General features: G+C 40.8%; 1 protein-coding gene across 1 annotated transcript in view; it reads right to left on the bottom strand.

The window, feature by feature from the left end:
* Positions 1-13,768, bottom strand: part of PLCB1 (phospholipase C beta 1) — an 865,647-nt gene that overhangs the window by 225,505 nt on the left and 626,374 nt on the right. The window contains exons 13-14 of the mRNA XM_069768815.1: positions 9,286-9,370; positions 2,507-2,684 (exon numbers count right to left, since the gene is read on the bottom strand). Coding sequence (XP_069624916.1) covers positions 2,507-2,684; positions 9,286-9,370 — 263 coding nt within the window. The remainder of the gene's footprint in view (positions 1-2,506; positions 2,685-9,285; positions 9,371-13,768) is intronic.

Raw genomic sequence — 13,768 nt, forward strand, 5'->3', positions numbered from 1 at the left:
CATGACGTCACGGTCATGTGACCGCGACGTCATCACAGGCCCTGTGCGAGAAGGACCTGCCATGATGTCACGGTCATGTGACAGTGACATCATGGCAGGTCCTTCTCGCGCAGGCACGAAGAAGCTGCGGTACCATGGGACAGGCAGGGACAGCGTCAGGAGCGCCAGGAGCAGGTGAGAATTACACATTCACCTGTCCGCGTTCCATCCGCCGTGCACCGCTCCGTCTTCCCGTCCTCTTGCAGTGACTGTGCAAGTCAGAGGGCGCGATGACGTATTAGTGTGCGCGCCGCCCTCTGCCTAAACAGTCAGTGCGGAGATACGGGACGCTGAGGAGCAGCGACGAGAGGTGAGTATGTGATTTTTTTTATTGCAGCAGCAGCAGCATTACATGTGGCAGAATGCTGTACGGAGCGTCTATGGAGCCATAAAGAACTGCATGGAGCATTATATGGGACATCTATGGGGCCATAACTGCATGGAGCATTATATGGGACATCTATGGGGCCATAACTGCATGGAGCATTATATGGGGCATCTATGGGGCCATAACTGCATGGAGCATTATATGGAGCATCTATGGGGCCATAACTGCATGGAGCATTATATGGGGCATCTATGGGGACATAACTGCATGGAGCATTATATGGAGCATCTATGGGGCCATAACTGCATGGAGCATTATACGGGGCATCTATGGGGCCATAACTGCATGGAGCCTTATACGGGGCATCTATGGGGCCATAACTGCATGGAGCATTATATGGGGCATCTATGGAGCCATAACTGCATGGAGCATTATATGGGGCATCTATGGGGCCATAACTGCATGGAGCATACTACGTGACTGGGCAATATACTACGTGACTGGGCAATATACTACGTGACTGGGCAATATACTACGTGACTGGGCAATATACTACGTGACTGGGCAATATACTACGTGGCTGGGCAATATACTACGTGGCTGGGCAATATACTACGTGGCTGGGCAATATACTACGTGGACATGCATATTCTAGAATACCCAATGTGTTCGAATCGGGCCACCATTTAGTTGGAATAATAAATGTCATGTTAATAGTATCTTTAGAAATATATTTACTAATGTATTTTTTTATGCTTACAAGAAAATTATTGATGAAACACTGATGAGAGAGTGAGTGAAATCTGTCACTAAGCAAACACTGATGAGAATCTGATTGAGTACAGTGATGAAAGTCAGGTCATATTGTTCATGTACTGCATGTGAAAAAACTAATGTCTGAACGAGGCCTTAGACCGTTCTCGAGTGATCCACGTGTGAGTAGAACACCATGCTACACACATACAAAATTCACGCATGATTACAATGTACATCCAGTGAAAATATATATAAATGTAGAAGCATATAAATCAACATATAAACAACACTATAAAAATCTACCATACAATCACACCATACAGACATATCGTCTATGGTCACCCATCCAAAATGAGGGAGAATGATCCATGAGACATGGTACAAATTGCATAATAAACCACAAAAAGTAGTGAAACACAAAAATATATGAAGAGTACTAACCAATGCATAAGGCTATGTTCACACGTTCCTGATTTCCCTCTTTTTTCAGGACTAAAAACCGCAGCTCTTGGCAGAAAACGCAGGTCCTTTTTTTGGTGCTTTTTTGATGCGTTTTTTGATGCTTTTTTTATGCAGTTTTCTATGCAGAGTCTGTGTGTTTTCTAGGAAGTTTTTTAGGGTTAAAATGGCTGAAAATACCCTAACCCTACCCCTAACCCTAACCCTACCCCTAACCCTATTCTAACCTTAGTGGAAAAAAAAAAATTCTTAATTTTTTTATTGTCCCTACCTATGGGGGTGACAAAGGGGGGGGCATGAAAAAAAGGATGGTGTGAACATGGCCTAAACCCCTAAAAAGAGACTGAAAATTTATATAGTTCCTTAAAGAAATAACCAGGCAGATAGAAATCTCAGAATGTCCGCAGCTGAGATGTGTTTGAATAAAATAGGGAACAGTCTAAAGAGAGCCAGCTACACGGCTAAAAGATCAGGGCTTGAAAAGATTGATGGGATTAGTCTCAAGGTGTATCACTGGGAGGAGCAGCTTCGTCAGGGGGTACCAGACAAAAGGAGCATAACGTTCTTATATAAAGTGTGTGATGAGTGAAATGAAACTCGCATTTATTAGTGGAGGTTAGCCAGTCAATGTTTGGCATCTACGAGTTAGTCTCACTTGTATCATGTACATTTTTAAGGTGTAGTAAGAATACAAAAGCTCCGACGTAAGGCACACCTTGTGCTCCTCATGTAAAGCGTTTTCCAGCCCAGGTTCATTAATCTGAAGCCAACTCGTTGGCAATGTGTTTGTAAAATGGCGGCCTGCAGTATATGTTGAGAGCACAAGGTGTCTAATGAAAGGCGCACTTGCTCTCTCAATATATTTACCTCTGACCAGCAGAGCCTAAAGTGACATTTGCACCCCCACGCTAACCCCCAGGTTACCTGCGCCAGGTGAAGATGGCTCAAACACACTGGAAGAGTCGCTGCACGCATTGGACGCTTGTTCGGACAGCTTCTTCTTAGCGCTTCCATCAGCCGACTTATGAGATTTCTTTTTATTTTTCACAAGAATTTTATACTTTAGTTCCATAGGGCTGGGAAGAGGGACACCTTGTTCAAGCTATGGGAAAGAATAAGTAATAATGTTAAGACCTTATCATTAAAAGGAAGAAAAATGTGTAAAACATGAAGTTAGAGGGAGTTAAAAACAAAAACTGTAGTGGCATGTATGGCCAATAGATGGGGATACAGACAAATCTCTTTCCAGTTCTCTTCCATCGCATCGGTGCTGACATTTGTGCTGATGTACAGCAGAAATAAAAATATAGCTTGAACCATGTTAGCTAGTAAAATCTGTGTGATGCTAAATAAATTATACTAGGAAATCAGCAAAAGATAGACCCCTAAGAAATAACTTTTATTTATATATTAAAAGCATAAAGGACTCATAAATATTAAACACAAACAAAGAACTCTCCGGGTATTTCCGGATCTTCTCAGGGTTAGTTAACTTATGCCAGACAGTGAAACAAACAGACCTATCAAGCCCCTAGTTGTCCCTTTCTCCTCACCCTACCAGGCAGCAAAGGTTGGCACCCTAGTATTTTGTGAATTGGTGCCCCCACTCAACGTCGGTATCCCTGATCACCCTAGTACATACCCTATCCAAGTTCAAATAGACACAGGCAGTAAAGAGTAAAAAAATACACATATATCAGAATAAGAATCCAAATGACATAGTCAAGACAGGTAATATACCAAATATGGAGTGGTGGTCACCGTATCAATGTATCAGGGTCAGAATATACTAAGAAAAATAACATCTAAATCCTTCTGGACCAGCGCCCAGGGGATACCAGGACAACAATCGTACAGCGCTTTTTGTGGCCACTTGGAAAGAGATTTGGTTCTCCCACCTGTCCCCTGATAAAGCAAGAACAGCGCAGGGGAAGCGCAGGGGGACTGCTAATGAGAAGTGTCAATTTTCCATCTGTACTATTCCATTCATGGAGAACCAGTTGCATTTGTCTAGACTAGACAGACTAGAATCCTGATTCTGATATATACACAGTTATGCTGAGAAGTACTAGCATATAAGAATGTGTAAATAGCTGCCCAAGTTTATTGTATTTGTGCCCCCTTCAGACTGGACCACAGGGAGTGAGGCATCCAGGAGAAATAATTTCTCTTTATGCTCTGAACCTAAGACATTTGTAAGATGGCAGCTCCATATGTAGTATATAGCCTGCCCTAATTACAGTAGTTACTCAAGGTGACCGAGCCAAATTTCACCTTCCCGACCAAGCCAATCTTTCGTCACTTTATGATGTAATAACTCTGGAACTAGAGATGGGCGGACCCCTGGATGTTCAGGTCTGGAGGGTTCGGCCGAACAATTAAAAATGTTTGGGTTCTGGTATCAGAACAGTACCCATACCTGGGCCCCATTCACTTGAATGGGGAGCTTGGACATCCAGTGTTTGCCATGCTGTCATGTGCATGACAACGTGGCCAACACTGCTTCTGATCGGCGGTAAAATCATCCCCGCCGGTCAGATAGCCGCAGTTCCCATGCTGTCATGTGTCATGGCCCCTTACCAGACTGAGAATACCAGCCCCCAGCGGTCTGCTTCAGCTTGTCCTGTTGTCAAAAATGGGGGGGACCCCACGTCGTTCTTTTAAACTATTTATTTTAATCATTTAAAAAAACTGTGTAGGGACCCCTCTATATTTGATAGCCAGCCTTGCTAATCTGACAGCTGAGGGTGGCAGCCCCCAGAGGTCAGTTTTGTCTAGCAGGTTATCAACAATACGGAGAACCCACGCTGTTGTTTTTTCATATAATTATTTTTTTCGAGCGCAGGCACCAGCTGATCAATACTTGCTTCAGTTGCCATCGGTGAAGAGGAATAAGGCCCCTTAACGACCACCATTACAAGGAGTATCGGCGGTCGTTAAGGGGTTAGTATGTTCTGAAGCTGATACATTGATACGGTGACAGCTTTATATATATATTTGTATATTACCTGTCTTGACTATGTCATTTGGCATCTTATTCTGATATATGTGTGTACGTTTTTTCATTTTTTAACTGTCTGTGTCTAATTGATAGGGTACAGTATGTACTAGGGCGATTAGGGATACTGACGTTTAGTGGGGGGGGGGCATTTTGCTAAATCCTAAGGTGCCAACCTCTGCTGCCAGGTAGGGTGAGAAAAAAGGGACGACTAAGTTAACTAACCCTGAGATGATCCTGAAATACCCTGAGAGTTCTCTTTGTTTAATATGTACAAGTCCTTTATCCTTTTAATATATAAATAAAAGCTGTTTTTAGGGGTCTATCTTTTTTCTTGTTTCTAAGGTTATGAGGCCCTGCTTTTTTCTATTTATGCTAAAGGTCTCATATATACCGGTAATACTTTAGTCTTTTTGACACAATAATATTTGTAATCTTATAGACTATGTCACCTACCACTTCAGATTTAGCGGGACAGTCCTGAATTTTGGGAGCTGTCCAAATGTCCTGGGATGTTGGGTGTAAGTCTCGAATTTAATGGCATCTGTGCTCTTAAAACACACACAGTTGAATAGAAAGGTCGGGAAAGGAGCAGACAGATCCTTCACCATTCCATTTAAGGACATGAGACCCAAGAATGATCTGAAAGTCTTGGCAGGTTTTCTTGCACTACCTACACTGGTATCAGAGACCAGTCCAGTAACAGCAAGGAGGGTTGTGACTGTGGAGTGTGATGCTTGTGTGGAGGCATCATGCTGTGTTGTGGACTGTAGTGGCATTATACTACAAGGGGGTCTGTGGAGCCATTATTATATATGAGTGTGACTGTGAGGAGCATCACACTGTGAGGGTGGAACCTTGTGAGCATAATTCTATGTAGGGTGGCTGTGGGGGACCTCTGTGGTGGGCATCAGATTGTGGGGAATGTACTGTGGGGCATCAAACTGTGAGAGAAGGGCCACTATGGGCATCATTCTCTGTGTGGGGTAATTAAACTGTACTTGGCAAAGCTGTGGCTGACTGTACTGCGGGGTCATCGTACTGTATTTGGTGGGACAGTGGGTGCATCATACTGTAAGGGTGACTGTTTAGGCATGATACTATTTGAGAACAGTGTGGCTATCATACTTTGTCAGGTGGAATGTGGGGGCATAATACTGTGGGGGAATATACTATGGGAGTATCACACTGATTCTAGGGAAATGTATTATGTAGGGGGACTCGTACTGTATGGGGGGCAATATACCTTTAAGGCGTCATGCTTTCACTGTGTGTGTGTGTACAGGTCCTTCTCAAAAAATTATCATATAGTGTTAAATTTCATTATTTACCATAATGTAATGATTACAATTAAACTTTCATATATTATAGATTCATTATCCACCAACTGAAATTTGTCAGGTCTTTTATTGTTTTAATACTGATGATTTTGGCATACAACTCCTGATAACCCAAAAAACCTGTCTCAATAAATTAGCATATTTCACCCATCCAATCAAATAAAAGTGTTTTTTTAATAACAAACAAAAAAACCAACAAATAATAATGTTCAGTTATGCACTCAATACTTGGTCGGGAATCCTTTGGCAGAAATGACTGCTTCAATGCGGCGTGGCATGGAGGCAATCAGCCTGTGACACTGCTGAGATGTTATGGAGGCCCAGGATGCTTCAATAGCGGCCTTAAGCTCATCCAGAGTGTTGGGTCTTGCGTCTCTCAACTTTCTCTTCACAATATCCCACCCTCGTAACTACCTGCATTGTGTCCGCATAATCTGTACCATGGATTGAAGACACATTAAAGACATAATTTTGAGCAGACTGGTGAGTGCCGCTACTTTTTCAACTTTTGTTTATGAAGATTGGTATTACCTTATTAGCTGAGCACCGCATCTCAGTGGCTTTTTGCATACCGCATGTGTGAGCGATCCATGTAATGAGCGCGAGGAATATAAAGCTGCAATTGATATCTTAGTGCCATTCCCTTCTCCAAGGAATTTTCAAGACTAAAGATAAGCCATGCTATGCAAAACTCAGCAAAATCGTATAGATATTGACATATATGTTGAAGTGATGGAACGGCACAGTGTATATCTCTATATATCATGGTTAAGTCATGCTAGCATAAAATATATTATTTTCAGGGAATGTCTCCCAATGGAACCATGCTGCGGAGGTCTGACAAGGACATTTAAATGACAGTATAAAACAATAATATAGCAAATTTTATATAAAAATTAATGTTACTAAAGTATACAGACAATACAGTAAGATATGCACTAATTCAATAAGTGGATTCAGGTTCAATTCTAGTCGTATATTTCCCTATAGCGCTGCCATGGCACAAATTAAATATTATACTGTTCCCATTGAAAGCAATCAGCTGATTGTGTAATGCACCAAAGTGTTGGGTTCTCCGTTTGTGCAGGAGAACCCCTCTGCTTATTGCTAATGAATTAATAAATTATTTTCTAAATACTATTATACAAACTCTTTAAAGTGAATCTGTCATCAGATTTTACAAACTGCAAATAATTACTAAATTAGACCCAATGAGGCTGTTGTACTTCCTTTTAATCCAGAATGGCAGTATTATTCTTGGTAGCAAAATTAACATTTCAATATCAGTCAAGAAAAATGTAAAAAAAAAAAGATTATACAGGTATTCTAACATGGATTTTCAAAGTACATACACCAGCTCCATCAAGTCACTTAAATCTGATTAATCACATTTGCAGCTTGTATTCTGAAATCTGATTAGAGATAGACTTTGAAAAGAACTGTCACAATATGCTTGCCTGAATCCTGTGATCCAGCTACTTGCAGTTTAATTAAAATCAGTGTTTTATCAGCAGGAGATTATCATTAGAGGACACTATCTTGTGTCAGTTAGTCCTCCTGCTCTATTTAACCCCCCCCCCCCCCCACTGATTGGCAGCTTTCTGTCTATGCACAGTATACACAGAAAACTGTCAATCAGTGATGTGGGCGGGGTTATACAGAGCTCAGCATTCAGAGCTCTGCTAGATCTGCAGCAGTTAAAAGTGTTTTTGTTAAAACTACAGAAAGAGATCAGTAAGATACACTGGAATTAGGGTATTTTCCCCTATATCACACTGCTCTCAGATTACATAGCAAACACCTGGTGACAGATTCCATTTACCGTAAGTACTGACGTGACAGAGAAAATGTAATGAAAAAGTAGCTAGCATTTAATTTAAATGGGGGCACAATAAACACTCTATGGGCCTGATTCATCATTTGCATTTTTAAGTCACTTTTCTTTTTATGCATTTTTATCAGAATTGAGCACAAAGTTCAAGAATTTTGTGCAAAATCAAAACTGCTCTTTACCTTTTTTATATTTGTTCAAAAACACTGCAACTTTTAAAAAAAAAAAATCACAATTGCTAAATCAACCTCAATCGTCTGAAAAATAAAAACCATGTCCACAATGGCGCACATAAAAAAATAAAAAAAAAAATAAAAAGGTAAACACATATAAGGTAGATTTCTAAAAAAGGCACAAATTGGAAGAAGAAACCACTAAAAGCTGGAGAAAAAATGACTGGTAGTCTTTAAAGGGGTTGTCTGGTCTAAAAAAAAGTTTGCAATCAGTACAATGGTCTAGGTGAGGCTGAGCCCACTAGAAGGGTTGTGCCCGGGAGTATGTATATTGCATACCTGACCTCCGTTCCCAGAAAAATATTTAGAATTGAGAGTCCTCAGTCGTTGATACCTTTTAATGGCTAACCGAAAAGATGGTAACAAATTGCAAGCTTTCGAGACTACACAGGTCTCTTCATCAGGCACAGACTAAAAGAAATTCTGAAGAATCACATATTTATGCACAACATAGCACAGAAAAAACAAACAAACCCATGGATAAGACAGATGACATGAAGCAGAATTACCATGAGTGATAAACAGTTATGTCCATAAATATTGGGCCAGCTCTTAGATAAGGATTGTTTTATTGTCCTGTGATTAGGGTCTCTGTTGTGATGACCCCACATGGTCTGAGGGGCAAGTTCCTTAGTTGATGTAAAAAGACATAAATCCGTGCGACACATTCATTCCTGCATTAAGACTGTCAAAGGTCGTCATCAGTTTATATTCCCAGATTCTTCTCTCTCTCTGAGATTTGAAGCTACCTTTTAACACAAGTAATTTCATGTCCCTAATGTTATCATTTGGGAGACAAAAATGTATTGCCACAGGTAGATCCATTCTTTTTTCTCTTATTGTGTGGCGGTGAGAATTCATCCTTGTTCTCAGTTTCTGCCCTGTCTCCCACACATACAGACCCCCAGATGGACATTTAGTACAAATAATTAGGCACACCACATTAGAAGTGACGCAGCTGAAAGTACCTGGGATCTTGTAGTCCGGATGTGAATTGGGGATCTTAATCTGGTCCGTGGTCATTATAAATGGACAGGTTTTACATTTTTTCTGATTGCAAGGAAAGGTGCCTGCAGCTGTTGGAGAGGACAGCGAGCTTCTGACAATGATGCTTCTTAGATTTCCATTCCCAGGGCAGAGATTGGCTAAACCTTGGAGCGCACGGTGCGTGCTCTGGGGGGGATTCACAAGTCCGCAGTCCCACAGACTGACTGCAGACTTTCCATTTAACATCGGACAACCCCTTTAAGACCAAGCACTGGTTGAGAAACAGTAGAACATTAAAAATAAAATTATCTTACTGGATATTTCTCCAATGGTTCTGTCAAAAGTCCATCCCCAAAAATTTGCTTGCAGTATTCCGCCATCTTTGCCTGTTGTTTCGGCCTGTAAAATAATGAAAAATTAACACTGTCATAATGAAGTCCGCATTCTTTGTACCATTCTTATAATTTAGCTTCAGTGATCAGGGTTGTTCAGCAGCCCTTTCTAATGTTTAGAAGAATTGAACAACTACAGCTCCCAGCATGCCCTTTTATAATAGATATTCACTCCATGAACATATCCAATCATCATTTTCTAAGTTAAAGGGAAACTGTCTTCTGGATTTTGGACTATTATCTTCCACCAGCATGTTATAGGTCTCTTTAATAGCTTCCCTTATAGTTACATAGTGTTAGTTATGCTGGCTGTTAATGAATACTGATCATTCTGTACACACTGTATTAAAGGATCTCAAACTAATGTAATCATCTGGGTGGAGCCACTAGTCTCAATCTCTTTAAAGGGACTGTGGCATTTGATTTTTGCTACACCATCTGAGAGCAGCCTGATGTAGGGACAGAGACCCGATTCCAGTCATGTGTCAATTATTCAAATATTTGCTGCAGTTTTTATACAATCAATATTTTATCTGCTGCAGATTTACCAGTTCTTTCAATGTTGAGCTCTGTATAACCCCGCCCACTTCACTGATTGGCAGCTTTCTGTGTACATTCTGCATGGGCAGAAAGCTTCCAATCAGTGTTGGAGGTGTGGCTAGACTACATGGCAGCAGGTTTACTAGTCCTCTAGTGATAATCTCCTGCTGATAAACATTAATATTATCAAAACTACAGTAAACAGCCTAGTAATTGACACAGAGCTTGAACCAGGGTCTCTGGCCTTACATCATGCTGCTCTCCGATTAGGTGGCCAAAACCTGGTGACAGCTTCCCTTTAATCAATTTATTAATGTCATTACTAACGTGCCAAAAAAAAAGGGTCTGATGTCAGCAAAATTAATGCTATAAACTTGTGCATGCTGTGATGATGACTCCAGCTTCTAATGGTGGACTTGTCTGATGGCAGTGTGCAAGTACTCTACAGTTAAAGCTGAAGCATGTGCACCCACCTTCATTACTTATTCCCAGAAAGCAGGGATCTACAGGGGAGACAGCGAGATTTCGCTTGTGATTCTGCTGACACCAGATCCTCTTTAGCAAGTCAATCACATCTCAATGAGCATGATTACAATGGGCGCTATGATAATAGCAAAAGAAAGGGCTCCGATAAGATGAATATCTTGTCAATTACATTTAATTATGCTTATTACCTATTCTCAGAGGAGCATTGCATGGCCTATAAGTCTCCTTACATTAGAATGTCACTCTCCACAAGAAGAAAGGTTACCCCATAGGCCCCAGTTACACAAAACCTGCCATGTTGAAATTGGTATCTGATCTTCAGGTAGGATGTTATAAAGCAGGAGGAGCTAATCAGATTGAGAGACGTTATTGTGGGAGAAGTTTCAGTAAAACCTGAATTTTATTCATTGAAATCCCTGGTGCTTGAATGTATGAGTCCAGTGGGCGGTGCTATTGAGTGCCTGACAGTCTTCTCTGTACGATACATGCGGAGGTAGCAGTCAGTCACTAGTAGGACCGCCCACTGGACTTATTTGCCTACAAAACCCAGAGATTTCAATGAAAAAAGCGCAAGTAGTTCTGAATCTTTTCCCTGTAATCTATCATTCTGGCCATCTTCTGTTAACCTTGATGTTCACAGATCAGACTGCATCTTTGTACTATGTGAAAGGCTTTCTTGAAGAAATGCTACAGCTGTATTACTGAAAGGAAAATGGCCGCAAGACAAAAAGTCTGAAACTAGTGAAGGTTGAATGTTGAAGGTCTAAGAATTAATAGACTAATGAAGACTGCAGCCTGAAACTTGACTTTTTCGTTTTCCTTGTCAAATGTGTCCATAGTTTCTAGAATCGGCAAAATGACTCCAAATATAATAAACCTGATTAAAATCTTGATGTCATTTCTTTTTGTCATATCAGCCATGTAACAGGCAATTTACGAGCCCCTTCAGCTCCGTAGTCTCTAGCTCAGTGCATTGTGAGTTCTACCAAATCTGACACGGTTTGGCTTGAGGGACCATGAAAGAAGCGTCTCACTGCTGAGCTCTCTCTGCTGACCACACAGGATTAGAAAGTAGGCAGCTGCGGAAAGCCATCCTGACAAAATCCCCCGGGGGTGTCCAACTAGCCGTGGCTCTTAAATAAACTCCCTGGCAGAGCACAGATGGATCTCAGCAATTGTGCACATGGATTCCTCCTAAGCTCGAAAGTCTTCTCCAACTGCCTTTCCTCTGCTCTGTCCTCCTGAAATAATGACTGAAACGACATGAGCTCAGACTCAGGAGGAACAAATAAGAAACATCACCTAGTTTTGCTTTGGCAGCTTTCAGTTATATGCAACTAACATCCAGAAACAGAAGGGCTGTCCCGTAAGGGAAGTAGACACCAGCTGGGTCCATATTGGATTAGTAGATTAAAAAAAAGGACATAAAGTACAGCATGTTTAACCACTTGTGTTGCCTCTACTATAGGTCAACTTATTGGGCCCAGTTCATTATTGCATTTGCACCTTTTTTGTCTAGTTTATGTACGGTATTTTTTAACTATTTACTTTCCCTATTCTTTTGATTTGTGCCTTTTAAAAGTCTACTTTAGGCTATGTTCACATGTTGCATTTTTGCAGTAGCCTTCTTTTTATTTCAGCTGCGTTTTACAGTACCAGCAAAGTCTATGAGATTTCAGAAATCTCATGCAAACATATTGTTTTATTTTTCCTGTGTTGCCAAAAAGCTTGTTTTTTTTGTAAAATGCAGCATGTCACTTCTTTCAACATTTTTTCATCATTTTTCACCCATTGAAAACAACTGGTAGTGAAAAAAGTGCTGCACAAAGTAAGTAAAAAACGGAGGTACCAGGTTTTGCTGCATTTTTGGTGACAAATCCAGAGTTTTTTTTTCTTCTTAGGCACTAAACTTTATCAGCAATCACAAGAGACAAACGCGCCCTGACAAAAATGAAGTAAAAAAAAATAAAAATCAACACCTGCTTTTTGTAAGCGGCTTAAACTTGACCCCCCCCCCCCCCAAAAAAAAAAAAAAATGCTGCAAAAACGCAAGGTGTGAATATAGACTTAAATATATTTTTAAGCCAATGTTGTCATTTCTAAACATTAGAAAATTGCTTAGATCCCTTCCATTGAGGAATGAGTCCAATTTTTTACTTTTGCCCCTTTCTTCCTCGTTTCCTCTCTCATGTCTGTGTCGTCCTTTGTTGTATAACTTGTCCGTCACTAGCATTACCATCATGAAATTTGGGATGTCTTTGAAAGTGCACTTTAATTAATTACATTATTGGCATTGCAGGGGGTGAAAGGTGTATACAGATTTTGTCGGCCTGTATTCTCTCAATTACATTTATTGCCTTTTATTATGCATTAACGACTTGATGTTGTGGATGTACTGTACCATGTTTGTGTTTTTGTATTTTTTTTAACATTCCTTTATTTTGAAAACCAAAACATCACTGAAAGCAGATTTAAAAAGTAGTTTCCTTATAGCTCAGGTTTCTGAATATAAGGAAGAACTAAAGTATGTGCCCCTTCGCGACATGCGCCGTACTAGTACTGCGCTGCGGGAACTGCATTTGTGCCAGCAGCAGTACTAGTACGGCGCCGCGATCGCCGTGGTAGTGGTGTATGTGACAGCTGACACCCCGCGGACATTTAACCTCTCTGATGCCGCTGTTAGTAGTGATCGAGGGGCATGAGAATAACGCGATCACATCCCGTTATTCTGATGGAAGCACGCAGGGAGCCCCCGTCCCTGCGCGCTTCCATCAGAATAACGGGATGTGATCGCGTTATTCTCATGGTCTCCGTGGAGACCCCTGGATCCAAGATGGCTGCGGGGTCCTTCAGGGTCCTGCAGTGAGGTGGCTTGCGAGCGCCTGCTGAGAACAGGTGCCGGCAAGCCTCCTTCACTTCACTGCATGACACAGTGCTGTGCAAAGTAATATAGTGATGTCCCAACCTGGGACAATGTTATAAAGTTAAAAAAATAATTAGAATGTGTAAAAATATTTAAAAAAAATAAATAAATCCCCAAATAAAGAAAAAAAAAATATATTTTTCCAATAAATCCATTTACTTATGTAAATTAAAAAAAAAACAATGAAAGTACACATATTTGGTATCGCCGCGTCCGTAACGACCCGCTATAAAACTGTCCCACTAGTTAACCCCGAGTGAACACCATAAAAAAATAAAAAACGAAGTAAAAAAACAATGCTTTATCGTCATACCGCCGAACAAAAAGTGCAATAAAAAGCGATGAAAAAGACGGATGTAAATAAAAATGGGACAGCTGAAAATGTCATCTTGTCCCGCAAAAAACAACCTGCCAAACAGCTCTATAAGCAGAAAAATATAAAAGTTATAGCTCTCA

The sequence above is a fragment of the Ranitomeya imitator genome, chromosome 5, assembly GCF_032444005.1.
Source record: "Ranitomeya imitator isolate aRanImi1 chromosome 5, aRanImi1.pri, whole genome shotgun sequence".
NCBI lineage: Eukaryota > Metazoa > Chordata > Amphibia > Anura > Dendrobatidae > Ranitomeya > Ranitomeya imitator.